At 39.4% G+C, this 26,086-nt stretch overlaps 2 protein-coding genes across 5 annotated transcripts; both read left to right on the top strand.

Annotated features, from left to right (window-relative positions):
* The first annotated feature begins 361 nt into the window (after positions 1–361).
* On the top strand, positions 362–6,011 carry p2ry8 (P2Y receptor family member 8). The gene is made up of 3 exons (XM_032567147.1): positions 362–1,231; positions 3,457–3,775; positions 4,083–6,011. The coding sequence occupies exons 2-3, from the start codon at positions 3,483–3,485 to the stop codon at positions 4,777–4,779; spliced, it is 990 nt and encodes a 329-aa protein (XP_032423038.1). The 5' UTR covers positions 362–1,231; positions 3,457–3,482; the 3' UTR covers positions 4,780–6,011.
* A 1,920-nt stretch (positions 6,012–7,931) lies between these two features.
* On the top strand, positions 7,932–25,517 carry asmtl (acetylserotonin O-methyltransferase-like). Of its 4 annotated transcripts, none has more exons than XM_032567142.1 (17): positions 7,932–7,991; positions 8,625–8,736; positions 9,408–9,539; positions 9,628–9,675; positions 9,773–9,837; positions 9,924–9,988; positions 10,160–10,268; positions 11,511–11,775; positions 11,852–12,055; positions 14,475–14,637; positions 15,318–15,514; positions 15,617–15,728; positions 15,815–15,955; positions 16,067–16,189; positions 16,469–18,346; positions 18,739–19,000; positions 23,966–25,517. In XM_032567142.1, the coding sequence occupies exons 2-15, from the start codon at positions 8,644–8,646 to the stop codon at positions 16,672–16,674; spliced, it is 1,923 nt and encodes a 640-aa protein (XP_032423033.1). In that variant the 5' UTR covers positions 7,932–7,991; positions 8,625–8,643; the 3' UTR covers positions 16,675–18,346; positions 18,739–19,000; positions 23,966–25,517. The 4 variants fall into 4 exon arrangements, with proteins under 4 accessions (XP_032423033.1, XP_032423032.1, XP_032423031.1 ...); XM_032567141.1 differs by having other exon boundaries at positions 16,469–18,845; positions 18,937–19,000; XM_032567140.1 differs by having other exon boundaries at positions 16,469–19,000.
* Positions 25,518–26,086: the final 569 nt, after the last annotated feature.

Below are 26,086 nucleotides of genomic sequence, written 5' to 3'. Positions count from 1 at the left end.
TTTTATTTTATTGCTGTCAACAAAATAAACTGTCAATAAATTAATTTTAAAAGCCTTCCATTATGTGAATAGACGGTATGTGATTGATTTTGTCTTTCTGCTTTCAGGGTTTTTTTGTGTGTTGAACTGTAAGAAAATAAATGTCTGCAGTTAAGACGCGTTTAGCTTGGATTCGGTTATTTTGGTTGTTTTTGGGTGAGGCTGTTTTAGCTCCAAAACTGCTTATTCTGCACATGAAATGAGTCACTTACAGTCAGAGCTGTCGAGGACAGACCTGCCCTTCTCGCTCTGAGTGAACCAGAAGGCTGACATAGCGTGTATAGCAGGTGTGCTGCCATACATGCCTTCCTTTTAAATCATCATGTGTTACAACAAATTATTATTATTCTCTGTGTTAACTTTTGTCCTTTTCAGAGAGATAAACATGAACTGTGCCTGACAAACTTTCCCCGAGATAAAGCAGAACTATGAAAATCAACAGGAAACCAGTCACATCAGAGCACACGTTGCATGAACTCGTGAGCAAGCCCCAACTATCGCATTCTGCCTTCACTTTAAAGCAGACTTTCTCACAGAACACTTATATTTGTTTGTATATTTTATCTGGGTGTGTACTTAGAAGCTTAGAAGGTAAATAACTTCACTGTTATAATCTACTGTATATTGTTTGCCTTTGCATACTATTGCTGAACCGGTGTGAACTCACACTCTTTTTTGTATTAGTTAAGCAGGTACTCATAACAGAAAGTGACATCATCACACATGGCATGTTGGGATTTCCCTAATAATACATATTTGTGGTTTTTTTTTTTTTTTTCGTTTCCATTGTGGTTCACCATTAGCTCTTTATAAGGATCCACTGTGTTGTACTTTTGTATGATGTGCTCGGAAAATTTACAAGATACTTAGGAGTGGAAAATATTGACATCATGTTAGAAGTAATGCAAGATGAATGATGGAATGCGAGTGTTCTACATGTCAAGATCTGTTGTGTAGGAAGCCTTCGATATGACTGTGCCTCCAGCTTCGATTTCACCCGTGAATCAAACATGTGGCCGTTACTACAGTTGAGAGGATGACGGTTGTCACATGGTGCATTTCCTCTCAGTGGCACTCTATCAAGTTTAGACCCCATTTCCTCGCCAGCCTTCCTCAGTCAAAGCATCTGTCCCTCCATCTACAACTGCCACACACGTGCCCACCTGCCTACTTTGCCTCGCTGCTTACAAAGGTAGGTCTTAAACTACAAATTTCAACACTACCAAACTTTGTGCTACTTACAATTCAGTGTTAGTGTTAATGTGTTGTCCGTGGCACCTTTTGTTTGCTTTTAATTCTTTGCTTTTATCATCCGTACATTGTGTTATTGTATCAATTTGTGATGTAATTACTTAGGGAGTCTAACTTGGACAACATGTGACATTCTTGTTTGTACTGAGTTACTCAACATGAACAACAGAGAAGTTAACTTTTTGTAATGTACTTTTTTTTTTTTATAACATCTACTCAACCGGGCACAATGATGATAATAAGTAAACAGCCAAAGTGAGTTAGTTTGAATATTATGAGGAAATCAAAGATGTTACTGTCGTGATGTTATACACAGCGCTGTGTTAAAGTATTGAGTCATTGCTCTTCTTTTCTTTTTTTTTTTTTTGCCAGATTTTGCTTTGGAGTGATATAGATCAAAGATTTCTGAATAGCTTTCAAAGAATTTTCATCAGGTTTTCACAGTTGTCTGTTTTTAACTTATTTTTCGTCTGTGTACTTAAAATACTACAAGCCTGGTTCCTCAATTATTATGTGAAATTGACTTCCTGATACAATGTTATTCCCTCATCAAAAACAGACTCGGAGTGTTGCTTTGACTCTTTCATGAATGTTTGAGAAATCCTTAATTCTCCCATGGCAGCCATTCAGGGCGCCTAAACTCTCCCCGCCTTGGAGCTGCAGTCTCCAAGAGGAGCTTCTGCCTCACAGAGCACCTCTCCCCCGGACTCCTCCTCTCCGGGTGAGAGAAGGAGTCCTACAGACTAGCATCAGCAGCAATTAACAAACACCTGGCAGAACTGCACATTTGCTGAGCCTATCAGATGAACTACTTCTCAGTGCAAGCGCTCTTAAGAATGTTGTTAAAAACTTGATGAAAAACATTGTTGTGATGACATGCTGAAGGCGGTGTCAAAAAGAGCAGGAGCTTCTTAAAGAGACAGACGCCCAATTTCAAGGCAATATCAAATTCCTTTTAAGTTATGTTTGAAATATACAGTACTTTTAGGACAACTTAGGGAAACTTAGTTACTTGATTGTGCTATAAAATCGCACTTTGTGGCTGGAAAATACATAAAATTGTCCCTGTAATTATAGACGATAGGCCAGAAGTTACTGCACAAATCATTAGTTGTAGTTCAGTTTTAAAGCTCTCTTTAGTATTAGCAGCATAAACAAAATAGTGTCCATAAATGAAACTTGTATACACTGGTTAGCCTGTTGTCTCTAATTTACAACAGACACTTTTTTCTATTAAATGGGCTATGTTCAAATTAAGAATCTGAGCTTGTTTTACGATCTGCATGACGGCAACAATACACTCAATTTAGATTTTGAATTATTTCAAATAAAAGGAAACAATAAATGGTCCATGTGTTACAGTGCACTAAAACTAATTGCTACTATGTTTCTCCAGATACCCGTAACACCTTATTGGCTTACTTGCCCCAAGGGACAGTGTTGCGAGAAAATGCAATCTACTCAATCTAAGGCAGCGTAGACTGCAAATGGTTAAGGGAACTAAGAGGAGAGCCGGTGATGATTAATAAGAAACAAAGTTAACAAGGATGTGTCTCAGCTTTTTTGACAACCTGGAACCTCCTGTACCACCTATACCATACCCACCGCATAGGAGAGAAAGTGTTTGCGTACCATACCCATGCGGACATCCTGACTTCAAACCACTCGCTGGGACTTAAAGATATGATTTTCTCTTGTTATTTGAAGACATGTCAGAGCCAGATTTAATTTTGAAATCCACATTTTAAAACTTTGCAGTTGTACAAAAGGTGCCCAGAGTTTGCATACCTTACCACAAATCATGCATGCCCTTTTCCTGTGTGAAAACTCCACCCGTTTGCATGTGCTTTCTTCTCGCACACAAACAACCCAGGCTGATAGAACCTAAATCTCATTTTCACACCTTAGCTCCAAGAAACATATGCATTGCGTGCAACACATCAGAGAAGTTGTCTTTTTTTTTTTATTCCCCCCGCTCTTGTGGTTTCTGGTACGTCATGTTTTCTTTCTGCCTTTTCATTCTGATTTTACAAAAGTAACAAGATGTTCGTGAAAAGATCTGCTTGTCATCGTTATATTTCTGATGTTATCTTGTAGGAAAAATGAACATAACTACCAAGGACTAAATAAATAAAAACAACTCTCATGTTGATTTCTGACACACAGGTAATAGGTGACCATTCCACCCCATCATGAAGGGGAATACCAGCAGGACGCAGCTCGATAACGCCACCCTGACACTGTTTCGGGATGTGAACACCAGCACTATCATATCTGTTATATACGTGCTTGTCACCATCATCAACTGGGTGGGAAATGGCCTATCAATGTGGCTCCTGCTGTTTCGTACCTCCCCAAAAACACCCTCCATCATATTCATGATTAATCTAACTCTCACCGACTTGGCTCTTGGCTCCGCCCTCCCCTTTCAAATCGCCTACCAGCTCCAAGGATACAACTGGAAATTGGGGTCCAATATGTGCAGGTATTAATGCTTCAAGAAGAACTTTCTATTTCTTTTCCACTGAAAAAAAAATGGTTAGACTTTATCACTACAATAAAATTGCTGTTTTAAAAACTAATATTTGTTCAGATAAAATTAGCAGGTTAGTCATTTGACTTATCAATCTACTTCTAATGTTTAACCATCTGAACTCTGAAAGTAACTTAGTTTTATTTCAAAGCAGATTAAGTCTCTTTATTGTTACGTAAATGTCACACCCTGCTTTTGTTAAACCTGTAATCAAACACAGTCTTTTGCTTTTTTTTTTTTTTTTGCATCCCCCTTGCAGCTTCATGACCCTCGTTTTCTACACCAACATGTATTGTTCTATCCTGACGATGATGGCCATCGGCATTGACCGCTACCTGGGCATCGTGAAGCCCATGAAGTTCCGGAAGAACAAGAGGAGAAAACCTATTGCTGTCTTCAGCTGCCTTCTGATGTGGGGTTTGGTCCTGGGTATTTTGTACCCTCTTATGACCACCGACCTGACCTTTGAGGTCCCGGAGCTCCAGATCACCACATGCTTTGACGTGCTGAAAAAAAGCATGCTGCCGTCTGTGGGTGCCTGGGCTGCTTTCCTGTTCAGCATGGTGGTTTTTCTTTTCCTTTTTCCTTTCTGTGTCACAATGTTCTGCTACGTTAGCGTCATATACAAGCTGTCCAGTGATTCCAAGACTGTCCAGAAAGGGAGAGCCATACGTCTGGCTGTTGTCGTTCTGCTGGTCTTCGTGATCTGCTTTGCTCCAAACAACATCCTCTTATTGGTTCACAGTGTCCTTAGACTCTTCTATGACAAGTCTGTGTACATGGCCTACAAGCTTTCTCTCTGTTTTAGCTGTCTGAATAGCTGTTTGGATCCTTTCATTTATTACTTTGCTTCAAAGGATTTCAGGCAGAAGCTGAGAGAGATAATGAATCTGCAGAGCGTGAGTAGTGCAGACTCTATAAGGATGGAGAACAAAGAGACTTTGTACTCTGGATAAGCAGATTTAGAAGGTGAAGAAACATGTTCAGGTGCCTTTGCGATGCCGTAACTACCCTAACAATGTGAAAACTAAAGAAAGACTTGCGAAAGAAAACAAGTCGCTAAAGGAAAGGAGGGGTTTTGGGATCTTGCAACATACGTTCTTGGTCCATATTGCAAAATATTCATACATCTATTTCTTCCCTTAACAATAGCTTTTAAGGTTTAAGCTGTTGGATAGTGACTAAAATGTTATTGGTCCAATCATAGTTTTGTGTGTTTTCTCCATTTTAAATGTAATCAAGTGGTTGAAAAATTGCGGAGTGCCACAAGCATGTATGTTTGTCCCACAGTCATTTAGCTTGTTCACCAATCATCAGATCTTCCATAGGTGTTACAAATTGTAACCTGATATCTGCAGATGTTGCAATAATACACACTCATATGAATTAGTGACTGTTAGTATTGTTGCATAAAACGGGCAGTTCCTCAGCTTACACAGACAGAATGTATTTTACAAAAATCCTATGAAAGATCTATCCAAATATCAGTATATAAATTGGGCTGAACAAGTATGGATGTCAAAAAGTGTCTTAAGAAGTTGTATGGTAGTACAATGAAATAAAATGTAACAAGCATAAAGGTCAGAAATTAGTTATCTGTGTCCACTAATCCTTACCCTGCTTACTGTAAACAAGCAACTTCAAACCCCGTAACATCACTTTATACTCAAGCCTTCATAAAACAAATTCTTTTCACTGTTTTATGATTATACTTTATTATAAGCAAACTCTGTACTCAGACGGTTTGTCTTGTTTTTAAATTTGTTAAAAAATATAATGGAGTCATACTGGAGGTTTTTGAACAACGTTCAGACAGTGAGATCTTCAAAGTTTGCTGAGTGTAGAACCTTGTTATTGAATACATACTAACTAAAATAAGATTTTGAACTTTTTACGTTACAATAGGATTTGCTGCTGTTTAAATGAAAGAGTGATAAACGTCAGCCAACAGCATGTGCTGATATTTAACATCACATCATGGCTGTTATTTTTGCAAAAATATGTAGCATCCAGAAATGTGGACTGTTGTAAAAATGTACATATTATGTTAGCCTACCATCCCCAAATAAGTTTTATCTTAAGGTTGTTGTTTTTTTTTATCTGTTTATAAAAATGTCCGCGTTTTGTGGTGTATAAATGTATGAAATTAGCAATGTTGTCCTTATGTTTTATTAAAGTATATAAATGATTTCCTCTCTGTTTTCAGGATTTTTTGCATAACGTGATTTCTCTTTTTTTAATTATTGCTGTTAATATTATCTTCGTCATTATTAATATTACTTTTTTCATTAGTAAACAGTAGAGTGGATGTGTACATCTCCAACAGTGAGACTAGAGATGTGCTGAGGAGTTAAAAATAAGCAAATAGAGGTATTTGACAAGGTGTAGGTGCTCAAATATTGTGCCAGACAAGTAAAAAGAAATTGTATAACGCAGCACCAAAGTCATATTTAAATACTTTGAATGAAGGGGCCAAAGCTCATCGAAGTAGATAAACAACTGCATGGCAGTGGTTGTCTTGAGGTTTTAATTCAATTTCCAGGTGTTATACTATCACCCAATATTCTGAATCCATTTTCATAATTTTATGTTGTTTTTAAAGTTTTTCTTTTAACATAAAATGTGAAGGACTATTTTTTTTGACTTCTCTAGTGCACTCAACGCTATCGGTCCAGGTCTACGTGATGAGAACTGACGCTGATGCAGGTGGCTTTCCTGCTTGTGTCCCAGATTGTGGACTAGCTGACTGGCAGACCACACAGTTCATGCACCTGCAGCGCTGTGTGTCAGACAGCGTTGTCAGCAACGCAGGGGCTCCGCAAGGGACTTTCTCTACCCCCTTCCTGTTCACCCTTTATAGTTTGGTCTTCAACTATTTCACTGATGCCTGTCATCTACGGAAGCTCTTAGATGACTCAACTGCGGTTGGTGGTATTAGTGAGGGTGATGATGAGGTTGAGTGGAGAGCTGCTGTGGGCAACTATGTCACATGATGTGGACTGAACCACCCGCAGATCAATGTGACAAAGACCAAGGAACTGGTGGTGGATCTGAGGAGGAGGATTAGGATGTGGGTGATCCCTGTTTTCATCCAGGGCGTCAGTGCGGACATTGTGGAGGAGGAGTATAAATATCTGGAACTCCATATTGATTGTAAATTGAACTGAATTAAAAACACTGATGTTCTCAAGGGTCACGGTTGCCTCTGTTTTCTGAAGTGGCTGAGGTCCTCCAACAGCTGCTTGACCTTGTACAGGATGTTTTCTGAGTCTGTGGTTGAAGGTGCTATCCTGTTTGCTGTGGCGTTCTGGGGCAACAGGCTGAAAGTGGAGGACACCAGCAGTGTGAACAGACTGGTCCACAAGGCCAGCGAGCTGAACTGAAATAAGCATTTCACCCGTGGGGATCAATAAACCCTTTTGGGTAAAACTTTATTTGACGGGTTGTGAATTAGACTGTCGTGACACCGTCATAAACATGAACATGGGTAAGTCTTCGTGAATATTTATAACTGTTGTCATAAAGTGTCATTCGGTAAATCATGACACTTTTTAATACAAAGTTGACATTATTCAAAATGTCTTCGTTATGACAACTTGACAATAACCAAGAAATCATGATCTGACATAAATTTGTTATAAAAAGTATTACCGATTAAACTTTAAAAATTATGTAACTTTATGTTATAAAAATAATGTCAACTTTGTATTAAAAGTGTCATGATTTATCGAATGACACTTTATGACAACAGTCATAAATATTCATGAAGACTTACTCATGTTCATGACAGGTGTTGTGTCATGTTTATGACAGTGCCACGACAGTCTTATTTACAACCCGTCAAATAAAGTGTTACCGCATAGGGTATAACATTCAACAAATTTGATCAATTTATATGTCATATATATTACATATATATAAAATGTTATGGGGTGGAGTGTTTTCAGCCTCCGCTCGCTGCCTGGCAATATTTCCATATATTTACTTGATCAACAAAAGCCGGAATTCCCCGCTTTCGCCGGTGAATCTGCTCCATTAGACGCCGGCTAAAGAATGGCGCGCACCCAAAGGCATTTGATCCTTCACGTGTAGGCTACGTCATCACGTTGCAGCCGTCATTCGGGTCATCTTAGCAAGTCGCTCTTTCCATGTTTCCTGGCTTCTGCAGGTAAGACGGGAGACCAGCGAACAGCTGTTGAATTAAATGATGCGTAATTTTTCAAATTAATTCTTGCTTGCTAAGCAGAGCGAGTCACAGAAGTGAACCTTGCTGGTTTTGTCACGGTTTCTGTTAAGTTAGCTGATATGAGGTAGTGCTGCTTGAACTGTGTGAGTGAGGGAGTTATGAACCATAAATTTACACAAATAACTTTACATAAATACATAAATAACTTTACACAGTTATAGTTAACTGATTTCAGTGGCCGCAAATGCTAGTCTGTTTATTCAGAACCTTATAAAGATGCTATAAGCAACCTGTCCAAACTATGCAAATCTTACAGCAGACCACTGGTTTTATTTCACTGCTGAACATCATGTGATGAAGCTGAAGGTTTGTTGTTATGGCAACATATTCATTGATGATGAGTGTAAAATGAAATAAGTAAAAACAGGATAGAAACGTTTAAATAAAATCGCACACTAAAGGTGCAGCATCTATTGCGATATACTTCTATAGTTTAATCGATGAGCTGAAGGCAAAGGGTGAAGTCATGTTGATCGATTATTTAAACGGTGACTGTGTGTCTGATAGATCTGTGGCCTCATCTAAAACACTTAACTCTTTCCTTTCACCTCTCAGGTGAAACTCTAAGGCCACCATGGTTCTAAATCCAGTCATTTCCAAGCTCTCTGGTAAACTGGTTGTATTGGCCAGTTCCTCCCCTCGAAGACTGGAGATACTCCGCAATGCGGTAAGTGCTTGTGTATGTATTTGGTTAAGTAAAGCAGCCCCCAAAACTACTATTATTAAATCAATCAATCAATCAAATTTTATTTGTATAGCACATTTCAGCAGCAAGACATTTCAAAGTGCTTGACATCATTGCAAACACAGAAACACAATGCAAGATAGAATCAACAATCAAAACACGACATTAAGTCAAGTTCCATCAATAAATTTGTAATTGATTACATTTCAAATACAGTCCTAAACAGGTGGGTTTTTAGTCGAGATATATAAGAAGTCAGTGTTTCAGCTGTTTTACAGTTTTCTGGAAGTTTGTTCCAAATTTGTGGTGCGTAGATGCTGAAAGCTGCTTCTCCTCGTTTGGTTCTGGTTCTGGGGATGCAGAGCAGATTGCATTAAAAATACAATGTTACCAGATTTACAAAATTTATTAAAAGTATCACAGCACATGTGTGAATTATATTGCTCTCGTGCTGTCAGTTATATAATGAAATTACGTTCTGTTCAAATGGATTGTCATTTTAAGAGACTGTGAAAAACTTTTGTGGTTTCTACAAGTTTGCTTCAGAGATAAAGACATCCTGCTTTCATTTTTTATTTTTATTTTTTATTAATTTAGACACAGACGCTTACGCTCTAAATTGTTCAATCATATTTTTCTCTCTTGCATGCTAGGGTTTACGTTTTGAGGTGGTGCCATCTTGGTTTAAAGAAACTCTCAATAAGGGACTTTTCAAAGCCCCTCATGAGTATGCTGTTGAGACAGCCAAGCAGAAGGCCCTGGAGGTGGCCAGGAGGATGCCAATTGTGAGTTTGGCTATTTTCTTATTGTAATATGCAAAATTGCCTTTAAGCAAATGTTCTCATGTACGTATTCTGATTTAACTTGCTTCAGAAACACTTGAAAACTCCTGACATGGTGATCGGAGCAGATACAATTGTGGTAAGACGAGGAAAGCGTTGCAGAATTTACCCACATGATGTTATCTTAAACTTGTTTGGATCTAGCTGCTTACATGTTTTTGGGCCATAATTTGCAGACTGTCGATGGTATGATTCTGGAAAAGCCGGTGGACAAACAGGATGCGTACAGGATGCTATCTAGGTATAGACTTTGTACTGCCTTACAATTTACATTGAAAACAGAAAAAAAAGTATGATTTTTATTTTTATTTCATTTTTATTTTTCAGTTTGAGTGGTAAAGAGCACAGTGTATTTACTGGAGTTGCCATTGTCTTGTGTCATGAAAAAGACGGTATGTTTTAACATTCTAACCGTTTGGCTTTTGGCACATTTCTTAAACCTAAAGTAAAAAAAAAAGTCTAGTTGAGGAGATTTTTTTATTTTAACTTTGAAAAACATGTTTTATTATTATTTCAAAGTAATGTTTAAAAGTCATTTTTAACCTTTCCTGCTCCCCTCCCAGACGATGAACTGGACTACCAGATGATAGACTTCTATGAAGAAACAAAGGTTAAGTTTGCAGATCTCTCACAAGATATGCTATGGGAGTACATCAATAGTGGTGAGCCCATGTGAGTATAGAAATTTGAACTTTGGGATTCAGTATGTCATATCTACTCACTGTGTCGTAACATCACCCAGCAGTCCATCGTTCTTTTTTTGTTTTTTTTTAACTCACTGTGAGGCGCATGAACTCGTCCGTTTCTGGACTTTGAAATTTGTTAAGGCTGCGTTCACCTCGTTTGATTTGGCAAGGCTTTTCCATCCTCCCATCCATCAATCAGTTATCCGAAACTGGGTCACGAGGGCAACAGGACCAAGAGGGAACCCTGAACATGCCTCTCCTAAGCACCATCCAGGGGTATTCCAAGGCATCCGCTGGCCAAATGGACTATATGATCCCTCCAGCGAGTTTTGGGTCTTGCCTGGGGTTTCCTCTTGATGGGACAAACCTAGAAAACCTCCAAAGGGAGGCACCCTGAACTACCTTCACTGACGCTTTCCCATGTGGAGAATCATCAACTCTACTTTGAGCTCTCCGCTAATGGTCTCACCCTTTTTCTCTAAAGCTGAATCCAGCAGCCCTCCAGAAGAAACTCATTTCGGCTGCTTGTTTCCAACACCTCTTTGGTCCAATTATGATCTATGCCTCATAACCGTCTGTGATGGTCGGACCGTAGATGTAAATTGAAAGCGCAGCTCTTTCTTCACCACGGCAGATCAGATCAGCGCAAGTACTGCTGCAAACAAAACATCATTCTGTCAGTCCATTTCCTGCTTCATCCAACCGTCATCTTGTTCAGAAGACACCAAGACAGAGACTGACCCTAAACATGGTTCGTGTCACTTCCAGTGTTACATGTTGATTTTTACGTGGTATTTCCTTTTTGCAAGAAAGATAAAATGAGTCAGAGTGGATGGGGGAGCATTCGTGAACATCAACTTCCAAGTCCTGCCACAGATTGTTAATCAGATTTATACCTGGACTTTGACTGGGCCACTGCAAAGGATAGATTTGCTTTTGGTCTAGAGCTCAGATTATATGTTCAGGGTTGCTTTCCAGGGTTTCCTTCAGGATTGCCCTGTTTTAGCAAGTCTGGCCAGTTTTCATGTTCTCACTGGAGGAAAGCATCCTACATAGAATGATGCTGCCACCACCATGTTTCACCTTGGAAAAAGGTCTGCACAAGGTGGTGTGCACTTTTAGTTTTAAACACACACTCTATCTAATCATATATTTCTGCTTTCAGTCTATGTAATACTGTAAAGTAAAATGTTTTCTCTGTGTGTGTGGGTGTGTGTGTGTGTGTCAGGGACAAAGCTGGTGGCTACGGCATTCAAGCTCTCGGCGGCATGCTGGTGGAGTACGTCCATGGAGACTTCTTAAACGTTGTCGGGTTTCCCCTCAACCACTTCTGCAAACAATTAGACATTATTTACAACCACTGCTCTTTCGTCAACCCTGAGACAACTGAATCTGTCTACGACCGTCATTCCACCCCAATTCTAATTGAGCAGAAAGACACCTCCACATCCATCCCCAGACACGGCAGCCCTTCGGCCAGCCCGCTTCATAAGGTTCGCCAACGCCGCTGTGCGTACAAGTGCTGTTCGTCTTTTGTTAATTTTGCTACAGAAACTGTGCTTCTTACAGGTGAAAAAGAAAGACAGAGAAAATGAGGCAAAGGTCAATAGGTTGTCAAAACAGGATGCCGGGGAGATCAAGCTTCATAATTCTGAAACTACCATGTTGTCCGTAATGAGGAGTGGAGATGGAGCCGTCATTGATCAAACCGAGCCTAAAAAGGGAGACTTGGAGCTGATTTATGAGCTAATGGATGGATTCAAAGCCTCAAAGGTAACAGCAGTTTCCAGCATACATTTTACCTTCTAGCTTATAGTTTTCATTGAGAGTCTTTATGCAGTAAAGACTATTGGTCACGCCGTTTTTCTTTCTTTCTTTTTTTTTTTTTTTTTTTTTTTTTTTACACAAATTTGTTCTAATTTTAAAGCAAAACGTTGCCGTTTTGGTGAGAACACTGAGCCAGGTGTCAAAATGTGGTTTACAAGTTGCACTTTTGTGCGTATTTTTTAGTTGTGTTGCTTCCTGTTTTTTTTTTTTTTGTTGTTGTTTTTTTTAAGTTTCCTAGCAACTTCATTGTGCTCATCAAAACACGCTTATGGTGATGAAACACGACTGAGATTGATATCTCTTCGTCTCTTGATGAGTAAGTTAGATATTTCGGGTTTTTCAAAGAGGATAATGACAAAGTGGGGGGAAAAAAAAAACTGTTTTTGTAAAATGTTTCAGAAATCCCCCTACAGATTTGCACATTTCTTTCTCTTTTGCTTTCTATAGAGTGCTCGCTGCAACACTGGTTCCCACAAAATGTTTTTTTTTTTTTTTTCATGTTGCATCAATCTCATTTCTCACTTCTTTCATCAAATGCTGCTTCATTTTTGCTCACCCCTTTTGATCTCTTTCAGCCTGGTAGTTATGACTTGATTTATGTTGTTTCCAAAATGTGGTCCATGCCATTGGTGTAGAAGTATGTCACTCAATCAGTGCTGCACTCTTATGTCAAAGATTTACTTAACACCTCCGCAGTCACACGGACATTTTTCTGCTTCCTGGCACCCCACATTAAAAACTCTCATGCTTCAACAGATCACGCCTGTTCCTCTAGTTCTCACTTTCCGTTAGATAGCACTTATAAAGAACTTTCTTTTATTTTTTTACACAGGGCATCACCTTTGTCAACACCACACAATGTCTTACTTGCCTTGCATATCTAATTATACCATGTATGGCTTGGTGGGTGCTCTGGAAGCTCGCAGCTGGTGAGCAAGTCGCACCTTTTTTTGCTTTTATACGGTTCTGTTTTGAAGTTAATGCAAAAACAATGCATACCAGGGTTCATTTATTTATTGCATTTTACAACTCAAGCTTGAGTTTAAATAGTGCAGCGCATTGGAAAAGAGGCAGGGTACAACTTGAACTGGGGCCCATTTCAAACCTGTTTTTTTTTTTTTTTTTTTACTTCTTGCAAAGTCATGTAAAAGTGAACAGTGTGAAGCTTGACTGTTCACACTTGGCGTTGAAAGTGTGAACAGTCTTATCTGATTTTTCACTCCGTACGCCGAAAAAGAGCATGCCCTTCGCTGGTTTGTTTAAAGACTTCAGTAAGTGGGACGTTGTGGCTTTGATGCCCTTCATGATCATTTTTCTGTTTGACTTGACGCTCGTGGAAAATTTTGCTAATTTCAATCACCGGCTGATTAACTGATGCAACATCTTTTCCTTTTTGTGTCATTTTTTTAAGCTGGTGTGTATTTGTATTTTGCTAGCGGTCATCATTTAATCTTTTCATCCACTGATATACAGAACTCTTTTTGGTTGTTCTAATACATTGTGTGTGTGTGGGTGGGTGTGTGTGTGTGTGTGTTTTTCTTCCTTTTTCTTAAATTATAACCCTTCTCCCTGTCACAAAACATTTCTTGAATATTGTGTGGAGGTTAACAATTTCTTGCTTTGGATATGAATTTTACAGTTTTGGTTTTTTGGTTTTTTTTTTTGCAAAGTCCTATATTATTTTAAAAAAATAATGGATTTGTATGATACCAATATCCCACTTTTTGTAGTATTCTGGTTGCTTTTTTTCATTTTTTTTCATCGTGTACAATGAAATCATTTAAACTTTAACCATGACTCTGATAAATCAGCGCTTCATTATTTAAAAGTGTTCTGCTGTAAAACACTTTCAGCTTAATTATTTATGCTAACAAGCAAGCTATGAAAGAAGAACACAAAGAATAAATAATGTTGAAATTAACAGAGCAGCACAAATATGTATGTCTTTTTTTAATTTTTTTTATCACCTGATATTGACTGCCTATTATTTTCCTGAGTCGTGATCCAACATCTTTGTTTTTTCTGTGGAAACATTTTCATCAGGAGTTTCTAAAAGGGTTTAATTTGATCCAGACATCAGTGTCTGATTTATCGATGCTGTTCATAGATTGCTTTTTTTTAAAAGTAAGGGTCTCGATAATGTTGCTGCTGCAAGAGGAGAATTGGTGGTTCTTCAGTCCGTGCCTGTTCCTGCTCTTATTTCGGTGTCATCTGTTTTTGCTTTTTGTGCATTCGTTTGCCGAGTGTCATTTTGAAAGTGCGCTTCTTAATTCATCTGTAGATCTTTTCGCCTACCAGACTATCCTAGATGCTATTACATCTCGTAATCCACGCATCGTTGCTGTATCTCCCAAAAACGTCCCAGGCGCTGTTCACAGCATCGAAGTTCTGCTTGTTTGACGTTCTGCACAAGAAGCCTGGGCTGGACGCAGAGCAGATAGCCCAGGAGATCAAAGCCTCTGTGAAGGGGACAGAGACGCTGCTGGAAGCTTGTGTGTCACTGGGACTGCTGAAGACCAGAGATACAGGTTAGTCATTCCTCTGACGTTCTTTATATTGCCTAAGCAGCTTTACTAATTAGGTCTAAAATGGCTAAATTGGCTAATTTAGTTCAAAAAGTATATGCTATCTAGATTCATTTAACACAGTGATGTATCTCAAATGTTTTTTTTTTTGTTTTTGTTTTCTGTTGTATTGTTATATTATCTGTGACCACTTTCACAATCAGCCTGCTCCAGTCAACATGCATTTATTCCTCACAGTTGATAAACACCCAAATATTCGGCCTCTTAGAAAATTTGAATATCACACAAAAAGTAATCAAGTCTTTGACATCCTTCCAACGGAGGGTAATCTGTAAAAGCTGATGGTAAAGAAGCTGGCTGTTCAGAGTATCATGCCAAGGTTTACCAATGGAAAATTGAGTGGATGGAAAAAATGTGGTAGAAAAAGGCACATATAAGATGCAGAGATGACGCCTCCCTTGAGAGGATTATGAAGCGCATTCAGAAGGCACGGACTCTATCAGTCGTGAATACTTAAAAGATCAACCACACGTTGCCCTATTCAGGGCTGCAGCATACTAAAACAAGTTACTCTGTGTGTAATAAATCTACATATAAGTTTCATTGTTAGAATTTAGTTATGGAATTTATGTTTTGATGATATCTTTTGAGATACAGTTTTTTTGTTTGTTTGTTTGTTAAAGCAGGATGCCCAAAACCTGGATTTGAGAACACAGACGCGGCCTCATGTTTCCTGCGCTCAGATTCTCATTTCTCGCTGCACGCCTACATTCAGCACTGTAACGACACATTGTGGCCTGTTTTCGCTCACCTCGAAAGCGCGGTGCGGGAGGGAACTAGCCAGCGTGGGAAGGTCAAGTCATCTACAGAGATTTGTCAGGTGATTATCTTGCAGTTCACTATCTGATTGATGCGGTGCAGATGAAACTTTCTGCAAAAAAGCTTAACGCACTGATTTACGGCTTGCCTTTTTTTGTCAAAGGAACCCAGACTGAGATTCATGCATGCCATGCACAGCTCTGCTAAAGTTGCAGCTACGGCCGTGGCAACGGCCTTTGACCTCTCCAGCTACAAAACAGCCTGCGACGTGGGGGGTAAGAAATGAAGGGATGAGGAAACGAGCTCACCGTTTTCCCAATGAGAAAACGTTCCTCTGCTTACGACTTTCCCGGTTTTCCAGGATGCACTGGCGCCATCGCGTACGAGTTGATTAAAATCCACCCCGACCTGTCTGTAGCTGTGCTCGATTTGCCTGCCGTTGTGGAGATGAGTGCACCGTTTCAGCGGCAGCACACGGACAAAAGGGTCACTTTCAAAGCTGGTTAGTTATTAACCATGTTATTTTCAGTTACTAGATGTTGTATTGTATGTGTAATGGAGTTAGAGCTCTCATCTGGACTGTAAACTCCCTGTTTCCCTGCTGTTCGGTCAGGAGACTTCTTAAAGGACGAATTGCCTAAAGCAGACTTGTACGTCCTGGTGAGGATTCTCCATGATCTGACCGATGAGAAGCTGCATATTCTGCTGAGGAGAATTTCAGATGCATGCACTCCAGGTATAAAAGCTGAAGTCATTTAAAACAAGGCAAATTGGAGCTAGTTTCTTTTTCTTTAATGTTGTGAGACTGGTAAAAACAATTAGAAGCACTAAGCTATTGTTGGAATATAAAATAAAAAAAAAATCAACTCCTGCTTTGTTAGCATAACGGAGCAGCTCTCTGTGAGACCCGTGTAAGGAAACAGCCGAGCTACAGCGCCTACGTGCTTGTACACTGATTTATTCTTTCTGTTTGTGCTCTTAATGTTGCATGTTTGCATATACTTTCTGCTGCCAGGCTGCGGCCTCCTGCTGAGCGAGATCTTTCTGGATGAAAACAGAAGCGGCCCAAGCCGAGGGCTGCTGCAGGCTCTCAGCATGAGCGAGGGGAAACAGCGAAGTGCGGCGGAGTACAGTCGGCTTTTAAAGGGCCACGGTTTCATAACGGCACAAGTGAAGCACACAAACAGCCTTCTGGATGCAATGCTGTGCACCAAAGCATAACAGACTTGCACCCTTACCTACATTTAGACCTTTGTGATGTAGGTTATGATGTGGGTTGTCATTGAACTTTGCCAATATTAAACACTTAACTCTTATTTTTTTTTTGTTAAATATGAAAACAAGTGAAAGATTTCCTTTTTTCAGGCTGAACTCTTTATGTATGGGATGTCAGATTTTGTACTATTCTGAAAATTATTGAATTAAGATTATTCTGTTATGCCAACTCTAAATATGAAGACATTTACAGTTGCATGTCCTTCCATAACACTTTCCTATATCCAGTAACTTTATCCAGACTTTGAAAATTCTCATTATTCATCAAACATTTTGTTACATAATGAGTCTTTTCGCAACTATATCTGCTGGAAGTAATATTTGTTTTGATTCAATAATAATATAAAATTCCCTTATGTCAGAAATGAGGTTAGGAAATGCACAGCAGCAGAATTGATGTATTGCACTTAAATGTATTTGGAGCAAACTCAAATGATAGGAACACGTTTGCGCAATTGAAAAATAATTAGTATTAGAATGAGTAATAATATAATTTGACTGGAGGGCACAAATTTTGTCAAGTAAAATTTTTTAACTTGTTAATGTTAAAAAATTTAAGGACAAAGCGGGGAACACAGTCCGCAAAAAATGTTAGAAGCATTTAAAGTTTGAGTTGTTAAATTAAATCCTGTTCTCGCCTTGCCTCATGGAATTGATGAGGCAAGGCGCATTTATACCGCATCTCATCACAGCTTAATGCAACACATCAGACTTTAAAAACAGAGCTGTCATCAGAAATAACAGTTTGCAGTTATTACTATGATATTATTTGTGAACATGCATGTGAAACAAACAGGATGTAAATTAAAAAGGTGGTTGGGGTCATTTAATTTTTTAATACTTTTAATGATATATCAACAGAATCAATTTTAGCTCCATATTAGACCTCTGCAACTTTGTACTTAACCCCTGTGTTGTCTTGTGGGTCAAAAGGGACCCATTACCATGTTTATCTGTAGAAAAAATACACTAAACCATCTTTTTCTGACTTGAAATTTGATGACTTTTCTAAATTGACCCCGTCATTAGAAAAAGCGATACTTTGTTTTTGTTTATATTTCCATGTGGGCTGTACACCATTACGGTACAAAGATTGTCTTATTGTCCATACAGACTTATCCTAGGGGAGGTGGTGCCTATCGCCAGCATACATTGGGTGAGAGGTGGGGTACACCCTGGACAGGGGCAGCACAGAGACACACACACTCACAGTTAAGGGCATGAAATGCAGCGTTAATTACATAAAAAAATGATATAAAGTGCAAATAAATAAGCTGCATAGCAGTTTGGGGTTTGACTGCTGCGGTTTTGTTCACTTGATGTTAGCAGGTAGTTCATGTAGACGATGTAGAGTCTGTTTCTGACCAGGGTAGTGATCCTCTCAGCTCAGCTTCTTGTCCTCCGCAGGGCCCTGTTGCATGGCACAGTGCAGCTGGAGCACCACACTGAGATGCGATACTTCAACACACTCCACAACAGATCTGCAAAAAGTGTCCGAAGCGATGGATGTGTCAGTTTCCTTCTCTATTGAACGGTTGCTTAGCGTGAAGGACTTGCATTCAGGTCATGACCCCCAGGAGCTGATCGTCCCCTTCCTTGTTTTTCTCATAGAGAACCAGTATGTTGTCTCCGCACCTCTTTCACCGTTTGACATCCTTCCTGTTGATCGGCTCATCACTTGTGATGATGTGTCCATGAGTTTCTCGCAGGGTCAAGTAATCTCCTCAAGATGGCGCTAAAAAACCACCGCATCTGCGTGAGAGTAGCAAAGGAACATATGGAGATCCCTATTGACAGAATAATTGCCCTACCCCACAACGTCTGCATATCTGTTGCTGGGCTCAAATTAATAAAGAACGACAGAGAACTATCAGAATTGAGGTTGATGCTGCCATGTTGGGGATATTAATGTACATTGTGTGCATTTGGTCTGGAAGAACAGCCTTGTAATCTGTAAAAGGGTAGGACACCATCCCCTAATTCCTTACAGATCTTCTTCTTGGATTTCAGTTTGGAGGCAGCAGTTAAAGCAGCCAAAGAGCCGCAGGGAGAATCACTGGCTTTGATAAACAACATGGATCACTTTGGATCGCTTTTTAAAGTATTTTCCTAGGAGGGTAAGAAGGGTGGTCAATGTTATTCACTGCTATTTTCTTGTCATTTCGTATCCAGGCTCTCCGTGACATCCAACTGATTTCCATTTCTCAGGTTTCAGTGCGTGGATAAGGAGAGACAGGAGAAGGGTGGACTCAAGTTCAAACATGACACCAAAGTAATTCACAAGATGCATTTTTTTTCTTTCTTTCTTTTTTATTGACAAAGCCAACCATGGCCATTTCAAAAATCACATGTTTGCAATGCTTTTCTTGTGTCGTGAAATGGACTGAGCAACTCGAGGTCGTGTCGCTTCTCACTTTTAAAGACATCAAACGAAACCAGAGCAAAACGGGTTAAATGTTGTGGGAAAATTTCAGGCCTTTGAAATACAGATGAGCGTCACAAATCAAAGCAAAGTCTGTTTCCACCCCCGCCTTCCTCCCCCCGAAAACACGATGAAGCATTTCCAAGAAAGGGTATTTTGCATATCTGTCCACTCTTGAGTGTCCCAGCAGCTGGACCCGCTTCACCCTCCAAAATGCCTCTCCTCTCGTGTACCGGCATCAACAGCAAACACTCTGCTGCGCGTCCTAATGAAAACCATTCAAGTCAATCAAGTTTAGCGGAGACCAAAGGCCAGTGTAATTTGGGAAAATTGCTGAAACTCCAAAGTAATCTTCTGTAATGTGATCTTGCGTATTGAGCGCTGGCTGTACTGTACGTGTCGGATAAGAGCTCAGTCATTTTCTTCAAATGCAGTCTTGACAAGCAGCATGGCTATGCACCTGCAAGTAATCATCATTCTAGTGTTAAGTGCTTTGATATTAAAATGACTGATTTAAGACCATTTGCTGCTAGCAGATAGGGGCCTTTAAGCGCTTCCATATGTTGATAGAGAGGATAAGCCGAGTTTGTGAACTGGCTTGACTGCGTGTTGCCGAGCGGCCAGTGATAACACGTCCTGTGCATAGTAATAGAGCAGTTATGAAAGCAAACTCACATTTATCATGAATGATGTGATCAGAACCTTTTAGATAACACCAGGAGCAAGGGTTTAGATTTATTATGTTTGTTTTTGACATCAAATTGAAATGTTATGCAATTTGCAAAGACACCACTTGAGGGCAACGTTAGCTAAATAAAACATCCACAGCTCTAACCTTACATTTTTTATTAGGACTTTGCTTAACAGCCAGAACAAATAATTTGATTAAATAATTATGTTTGATTTATTTATTTATTTTTTTAATTGCCCATCTCGATTTCTTTTGCGGCATCTTAAAAATAAACAATATTTGTTTATTTGCCAGAATCTTTCAGCTACTTCAGGAAGGGTCTGCGGAGTCCAAAATTCTTGGATCCAGAATAACAAATATCTTCTAATCAACACATTTTTAGGAATTGCCTTTTAAAAAACTAAACTCATGCTTGGGCACCTGTTTCAAAGAGCTTGTTTATCAAAGTCCTCCTCTGTCAACAAACAGGAGCGAACGTGATGACGGCTGGCTCCTCGGCCCACATCTGATTTCAGCAAATGTGCAATTGTTCAAAGTGAGTTGTGCTTCATTGATTTGTTTCAAGGCAGAGGAAAAATAACCTGAGGGCTTCTACCAGTTAGAAATAACAATGGAGTCCTTCTCTGCTTCTTGCCGCTTGCTGGCTTGACATCAGTGGTAAAGCAGAGGGATTTTCACTGTGGGTTTAACTAGTAGTTGGGGACAGGGTAAAATAAACTAGATACTCCTCATTGAAGTAGTTTTATTTTGGCACATAGAATTTCAATAACACAAGGTTAGGGGAGGTTGTAAAACACTGTTCGGTGTGGTTATTTGCAAAATGTTGTGTATTTTTGCTGAAATGCTGCATTTGTCATATGAAAAATGCCGGAAGTGAATCTGGAAATTAAAACAATTTTTTTTTAGATTAAGTTAATGCTCATTGTATTAGTTTTGATCAATCAGAACATCGATAAATATAATATATGAATGGAAATTTAGTTTAATTAAAGAGTGTGTTTTGATGTATTGGAAATACGAGCAACAATTCTACACATTTGACACTCTAGCAAATGGGATGTGATCCCAGCTAAGTCAGCTATTAAATTTCTACTAACTTTTAATTTGAGAAAAAAAAAAAAAACACAAACAAGCTCTCATATTGATTACCTAATCTCGTGCTATGCTGTGCATGCACTCTGTTTCTACTGAGATTCACTCACCTCTGCATAGCGAATGCTTGAAGTGGCTGAAGATGGCAGCGCAGACATGACTTTAATCTGGTTAATTGAGCTTATAATTTTTTGACCACTTGGGACAACTCATACATTGCAGACAGAACAATAAAAAGAATAAAGGAATTTATGAATTTCTGTCACAGCAAAATTACTGACTCTGTACTTACACAGTGGCACAGTATGAATTTTTACATCCATTTTTAATCCCATTAGCCACACATGAGATAAATGTAATGGGAATACATCATAAGTCATAGAAGCAGTAAAGAGATGACAAAGGCAGATAGCAGCTTTAGCAGGTTTCCTTGAAAATGTGCAAAGACTCACTAATTTGTGATTTTCAGAGGTCATTATATAATCTGTGTGTTTACCCATTTGTATTGATCTAACTTTACATCTGTAAGACACAGCTGGCTGTTGATTGGGCCTTGTAGCTTTAGCAGCAGTTGGTCCTGTGGGGGCATGTCTACGAGAGCAACATCAAATCTTCCAGTGCATTTTTTATTTTATTTTTTTTAAACATACAGATAATGTTGGATCTCACAGAAAACATGTATTTAAAGCAGCCGTGCATATTTGTCAAAATCAACAGTGAAGTAAGGGAGAGGTTACCATTCAGATGAAAACAAAAGCACATCTAACCCTGACAAAATATCAACAAGAATCACATTGCGATAAGACAATTATTGTTGTGGTCAGATATGAAAGCGTCTCACCCCTTTTTGTGACTTAGCGAGGTGCGACTTGTCGTTCAGCGATGCGGTTGGGCCGGAAGCTCTCTGAGCCAAAATGGTTGGTGACTGAGCTTTTATCAGCTTTTATCAAACCGACTGAGGGCGCTTTGTTGTTATTTTAGGATTCCTCATGGGTGCCGTCTGAAAGAGCAGACGAGTGGGCTCCATCATTACATGGGTGCACATACACAGACAGAGGAGTGTAGCAGACACCAAGAAAAAGAAGATAACATTGGGATGCTTATGCTCATGTCAATCGCATTGACGAACTCCTGTTTTTTTTTTAAGAAGAAGAAGAAGAAATGTGAATTTAGTAAAACGTAAAATGTTTTCAGAGAATGAATATTTCAGTTCAGAGGATTTATTTGCTCCACTAACTGACACGCTGCATGTTACATAAACACACTTTGCAACTTTAAATAAATTTTGTTTTTATTATTCTAAATTGTGCTTTGAGCATTTCTAAGGTTTTATTGCAAACAGTGAATAGTTGACTAAAAATGATGATTATTTATTATCTTGTATGTTAGACGCTGTGCTGTGGAACAATACAGCAATCTACACAAACTATTGTGTTGTCAGCTACAGAAAGCGGCATTCATTATTAAACCAGGCTCAGAGGTGAAGAGCTCAGTGTATAGACTGCTTTTTTTTAAGGCAAGGGTTCAGTATGAACCTCTCAGTTCATCTCATCTACTTTTCTCTAAGCTTTTTGCCAAACACGTGCAAAGTCAAACGGCAGATATTTTGTGAGGACCCCACGAAATTGCCAACCGAGGAACAATAGTAGAAATACAACACCGATCTTTTACCGTTTAAAGCACACTTGATCTGTGGCACTCGAAAGATTCAAGACAACGTTGGAAGAAAATCTATAAGGAACGAACCACGAGATCCATGCAGAAATGCAAGATAAAAATTCTACGTTTTCGAAGCTGAAAGCCGCCGTAAAACACTGAACATTATTTATCCGGTGCAAAATAGATTGATATAAAAGGTGCTGGAAACTCCTTGATGAGAAAAAGGGATCATCTGGCTTTTTGTCAGCATCTGTGATTTTGAGTGTTTTTTGGGTTTTTTTAGCAGAAAGAATTGGTAACTTTCACATCGATGAAAACATCAATAAACTATTAACCAGGCATGTATGATTTTTTTTTTTTTTTTTTTTCAAGACAACACCTAAAGCGTATTGTACAACAGCTTGGCTCCGAATTGGCTCAGAGTTAAATAGTCCAGGTGCTACTAATACACCCTTGTGTCCAGACCTGATGCATCCAGCATGCAAAAATACACAATACCCCAAACCAAGTGAAACCTGGAAAATGTCTCGTTTTCAAAATAGCAGAAATTGGTCTGAATAATAGACAAAGATTTATATCAAACAGAAAGTTAAACATAGAAAAAAAAAACTTCATCATCTAATATGGTGTAGTTCCACTGATAAATCAGTTAGATTTAGGTCATCTGTAAATATTTGCAGTTTATCTTTGCATTTAAGTAAATGTCTATTTTTTAAAATATGAGGATTAAATCTGCTCACTGAGATGTCATCCTCATCACGGCTATTTTTGAACATGGCTCTCACATCCGTTGTTACAACTTTTAAGTCAAAAATGTAATTCTCTGGTTAACATCTATTTGATTCTCCATTCATGCAAAATGACTGATCACAAGCCCTGACGATGTAACATGGAAAGCAAATGCTTAGCCCCCGAATGGTTTTGTGGTGATGCCATATTCGCCGGGGGTGTGTGTGTGTGTGTGTAGCAGAGTTGTTGTTGTGCCTGTCTTGCTGTCTGCTATCACAAGGCTTGAAGGTGCTTCCGGTGTGGCCCCTGACACCGATCACAGGCAACCACTGTTTAAAACAAGCGGGAAGATATATTCCTCCCGCTGCGTGACGATGACCCCTGCTCCTAACCCCCTCCAGCGGCACCTCGCCCCTCCAAACAATAACAGCCAATTCCCTCCACATCTGACAGAGCCGGAGAACAACTTATAAATGATATGCATCTCCTGCTGGTCCCATGGCAACCGCCTCGACTTTATTGTTGCGCTTCTTTGATCCCGCCAAGCTTTGATTCATTTCTCTTTCACCCTTTTAGCTAAACATATCATGTGAATTTGGAGCTTTGTTCCTGACAGGCCCCGTCTTACCTCGCTCTCTCCACAGGCTCCTGACGCCTCCCAGAGGAGCCGCGGAGGAGGAGAGGAATTCCACCGGATTCAAAGCACTTCGACGGGCTGCTTTTGACTCCTCCGTCTGTCTTGGCTTGCTTCTCTCCCCTCTACTCCCCGTATTGACCTGTTCCTCGTGATCCCCCCGCCCCCCAAGCCCTCCTGCCAAACCATCTTCCTGGTCCTGAGGGACCAACACCGTACAAGTACAGGCATACATGTTAACAAGGGGCACCGGGTTTCAGACGTTTATTTAAAACACTTTTAATAGCGCGTTCTTTAGCATGACGAAGTCTCATGGAGAATCAAGTTAAATTAGCACGTTCTCGTTAGATTTTATAGGTTTGTCGAGGGGGCTTTAGATGCCCTGCCAAGCTCCTCGTAAACTCCACACTTTGAGTTTTCATTGAGAAACTCATTGTTGGCATCTTGACATGGTCTTAAACTTCCTTCCAATGAGTGCGGCCGTAAACTGGGAGGACTTTTACCCAATGAGTTCGTAATGAAAAATGAAAACGAGTATGTTTTTTTTAGCACCATCTGGTTTCGATCAGGACAATATCCTAAACACGGCCGGTTTTTAAAATCAGCCTAGCCTCAACCTGCCTCCCAGACATCGGCCACTCATTATTCTAGTCAGGCGTCTGCGACAGCTACGCGGGATTTCTAGCTTTTTTTTTTTTTTTCACCACTGAAATCTGTTGATATTCCCTTCATAATCACTGTGCTCTTTGTTTTAAGCTCTCAGAATGGCATTGTGGGCTCTCTAATTGACTTTATGTGCGCGCATGTGTTGCTCACATTGACAAAACGCTTGCATGCAATCGCAATATGACGTTTTAATAGTCGTGACACATGTTCTGGTCGAAGCCTTAAGATGACCTCCATATATTTCAGGCAACAAGAACAACAGGAGATGAATATAACCTTTCAGAAAGTTGCTCTGCTTTCGTTATGTCAACTAATACCACCCTCGCATTTTTCGAGTCCGGCCTGTAAATTCAAATATATGTGCTGCCGGGTCCTGTGCATGTGCAGCAGCAGAAATAAGTGTCTTTGATGGAAAAGTCTGGGACTAGTTAAGTCTGTCACTGTCAATAAGAGCAATATTCCAAGCTGGAAAAGGAAGATGTGTTAGGTGATGTGGGATATTTTTTTTCCTCCGGCCTTTATTGCGCAGTTATTCTTCGTGTCTGGCTGAAATTGCAGAAAACATACTACGCTACTGAAACCATAAGAGCAATGATCGCGAATTTGAATGCAGATTGTTTCCATGCTTTGCTGTCCGTTCCAAAAGCACCCCTTTGAACTTTTGTCGAGATACAAGCCCGATGGACGGTCGTATTCAATAAATTAGAAAATGAGTTCAGATGAGGCGAATTTGTCAGATTCAAAGTATCTTTAGAAAATAACAATGTTTAACCAGGGATTAGACATGCTGCTCATTAAGCCCACATTTGTGAATTACTTTTTTTCCCCACCCCATAGATCAGGTGTAATCTTAAATGTTGTTTTGTATTACCAGTAAGTAATAAAAGGCAAAGAGTATTTGATATTAATTTATATAATGTGCTTCTCTTAGAGATTTGAGTTACTAAGATAAAGTAACATTTCAATGATAATCAAATGTATTGGATGTGTCTGCATTTAACGTTAAAGACCAACACTAAATGATGCATAATTGTGAAGGGTAAGGAAAAGGCTGCGTGTTTTATTAATTTCCCCAATGAAAATATGCAAAATGTGGTGTGATTTTTTTTTTTTCCTGTGAAAAGGTTAATATGGCATGAATGCATTTACAAAAACCTATAAACATATGTTTGTAGCTGATCAGTATATGTGCACATCAGAGACGCAAACTGAGGCAGAAGCTGCACTTTTCATAAGTTGGGAGAAACATACTTCCTGGCTCTAAAGCCTTCACAACTAAATATATCTGAAATCAGAGCTATTTATTTGTTTTGGATGAAAGCAGTTAATATATTACTGCTACTGTACCGCCTGAGTATTCTAAATGTCTTTCTCACATATGCCAGATGGGCTATTAAATCAGCATCACACATCCTATAAATGTCACCACAAAAACTGCAGTGAAAAGGCTGCCGTCACATGTTAA

This window comes from Xiphophorus hellerii, chromosome 7 (assembly GCF_003331165.1).
Source record: "Xiphophorus hellerii strain 12219 chromosome 7, Xiphophorus_hellerii-4.1, whole genome shotgun sequence".
Lineage (NCBI taxonomy): Eukaryota > Metazoa > Chordata > Actinopteri > Cyprinodontiformes > Poeciliidae > Xiphophorus > Xiphophorus hellerii.
The sequence above is the reverse complement of the archived record's forward strand: the minus strand, read 5'-3'. Positions and strand labels throughout refer to the sequence as shown.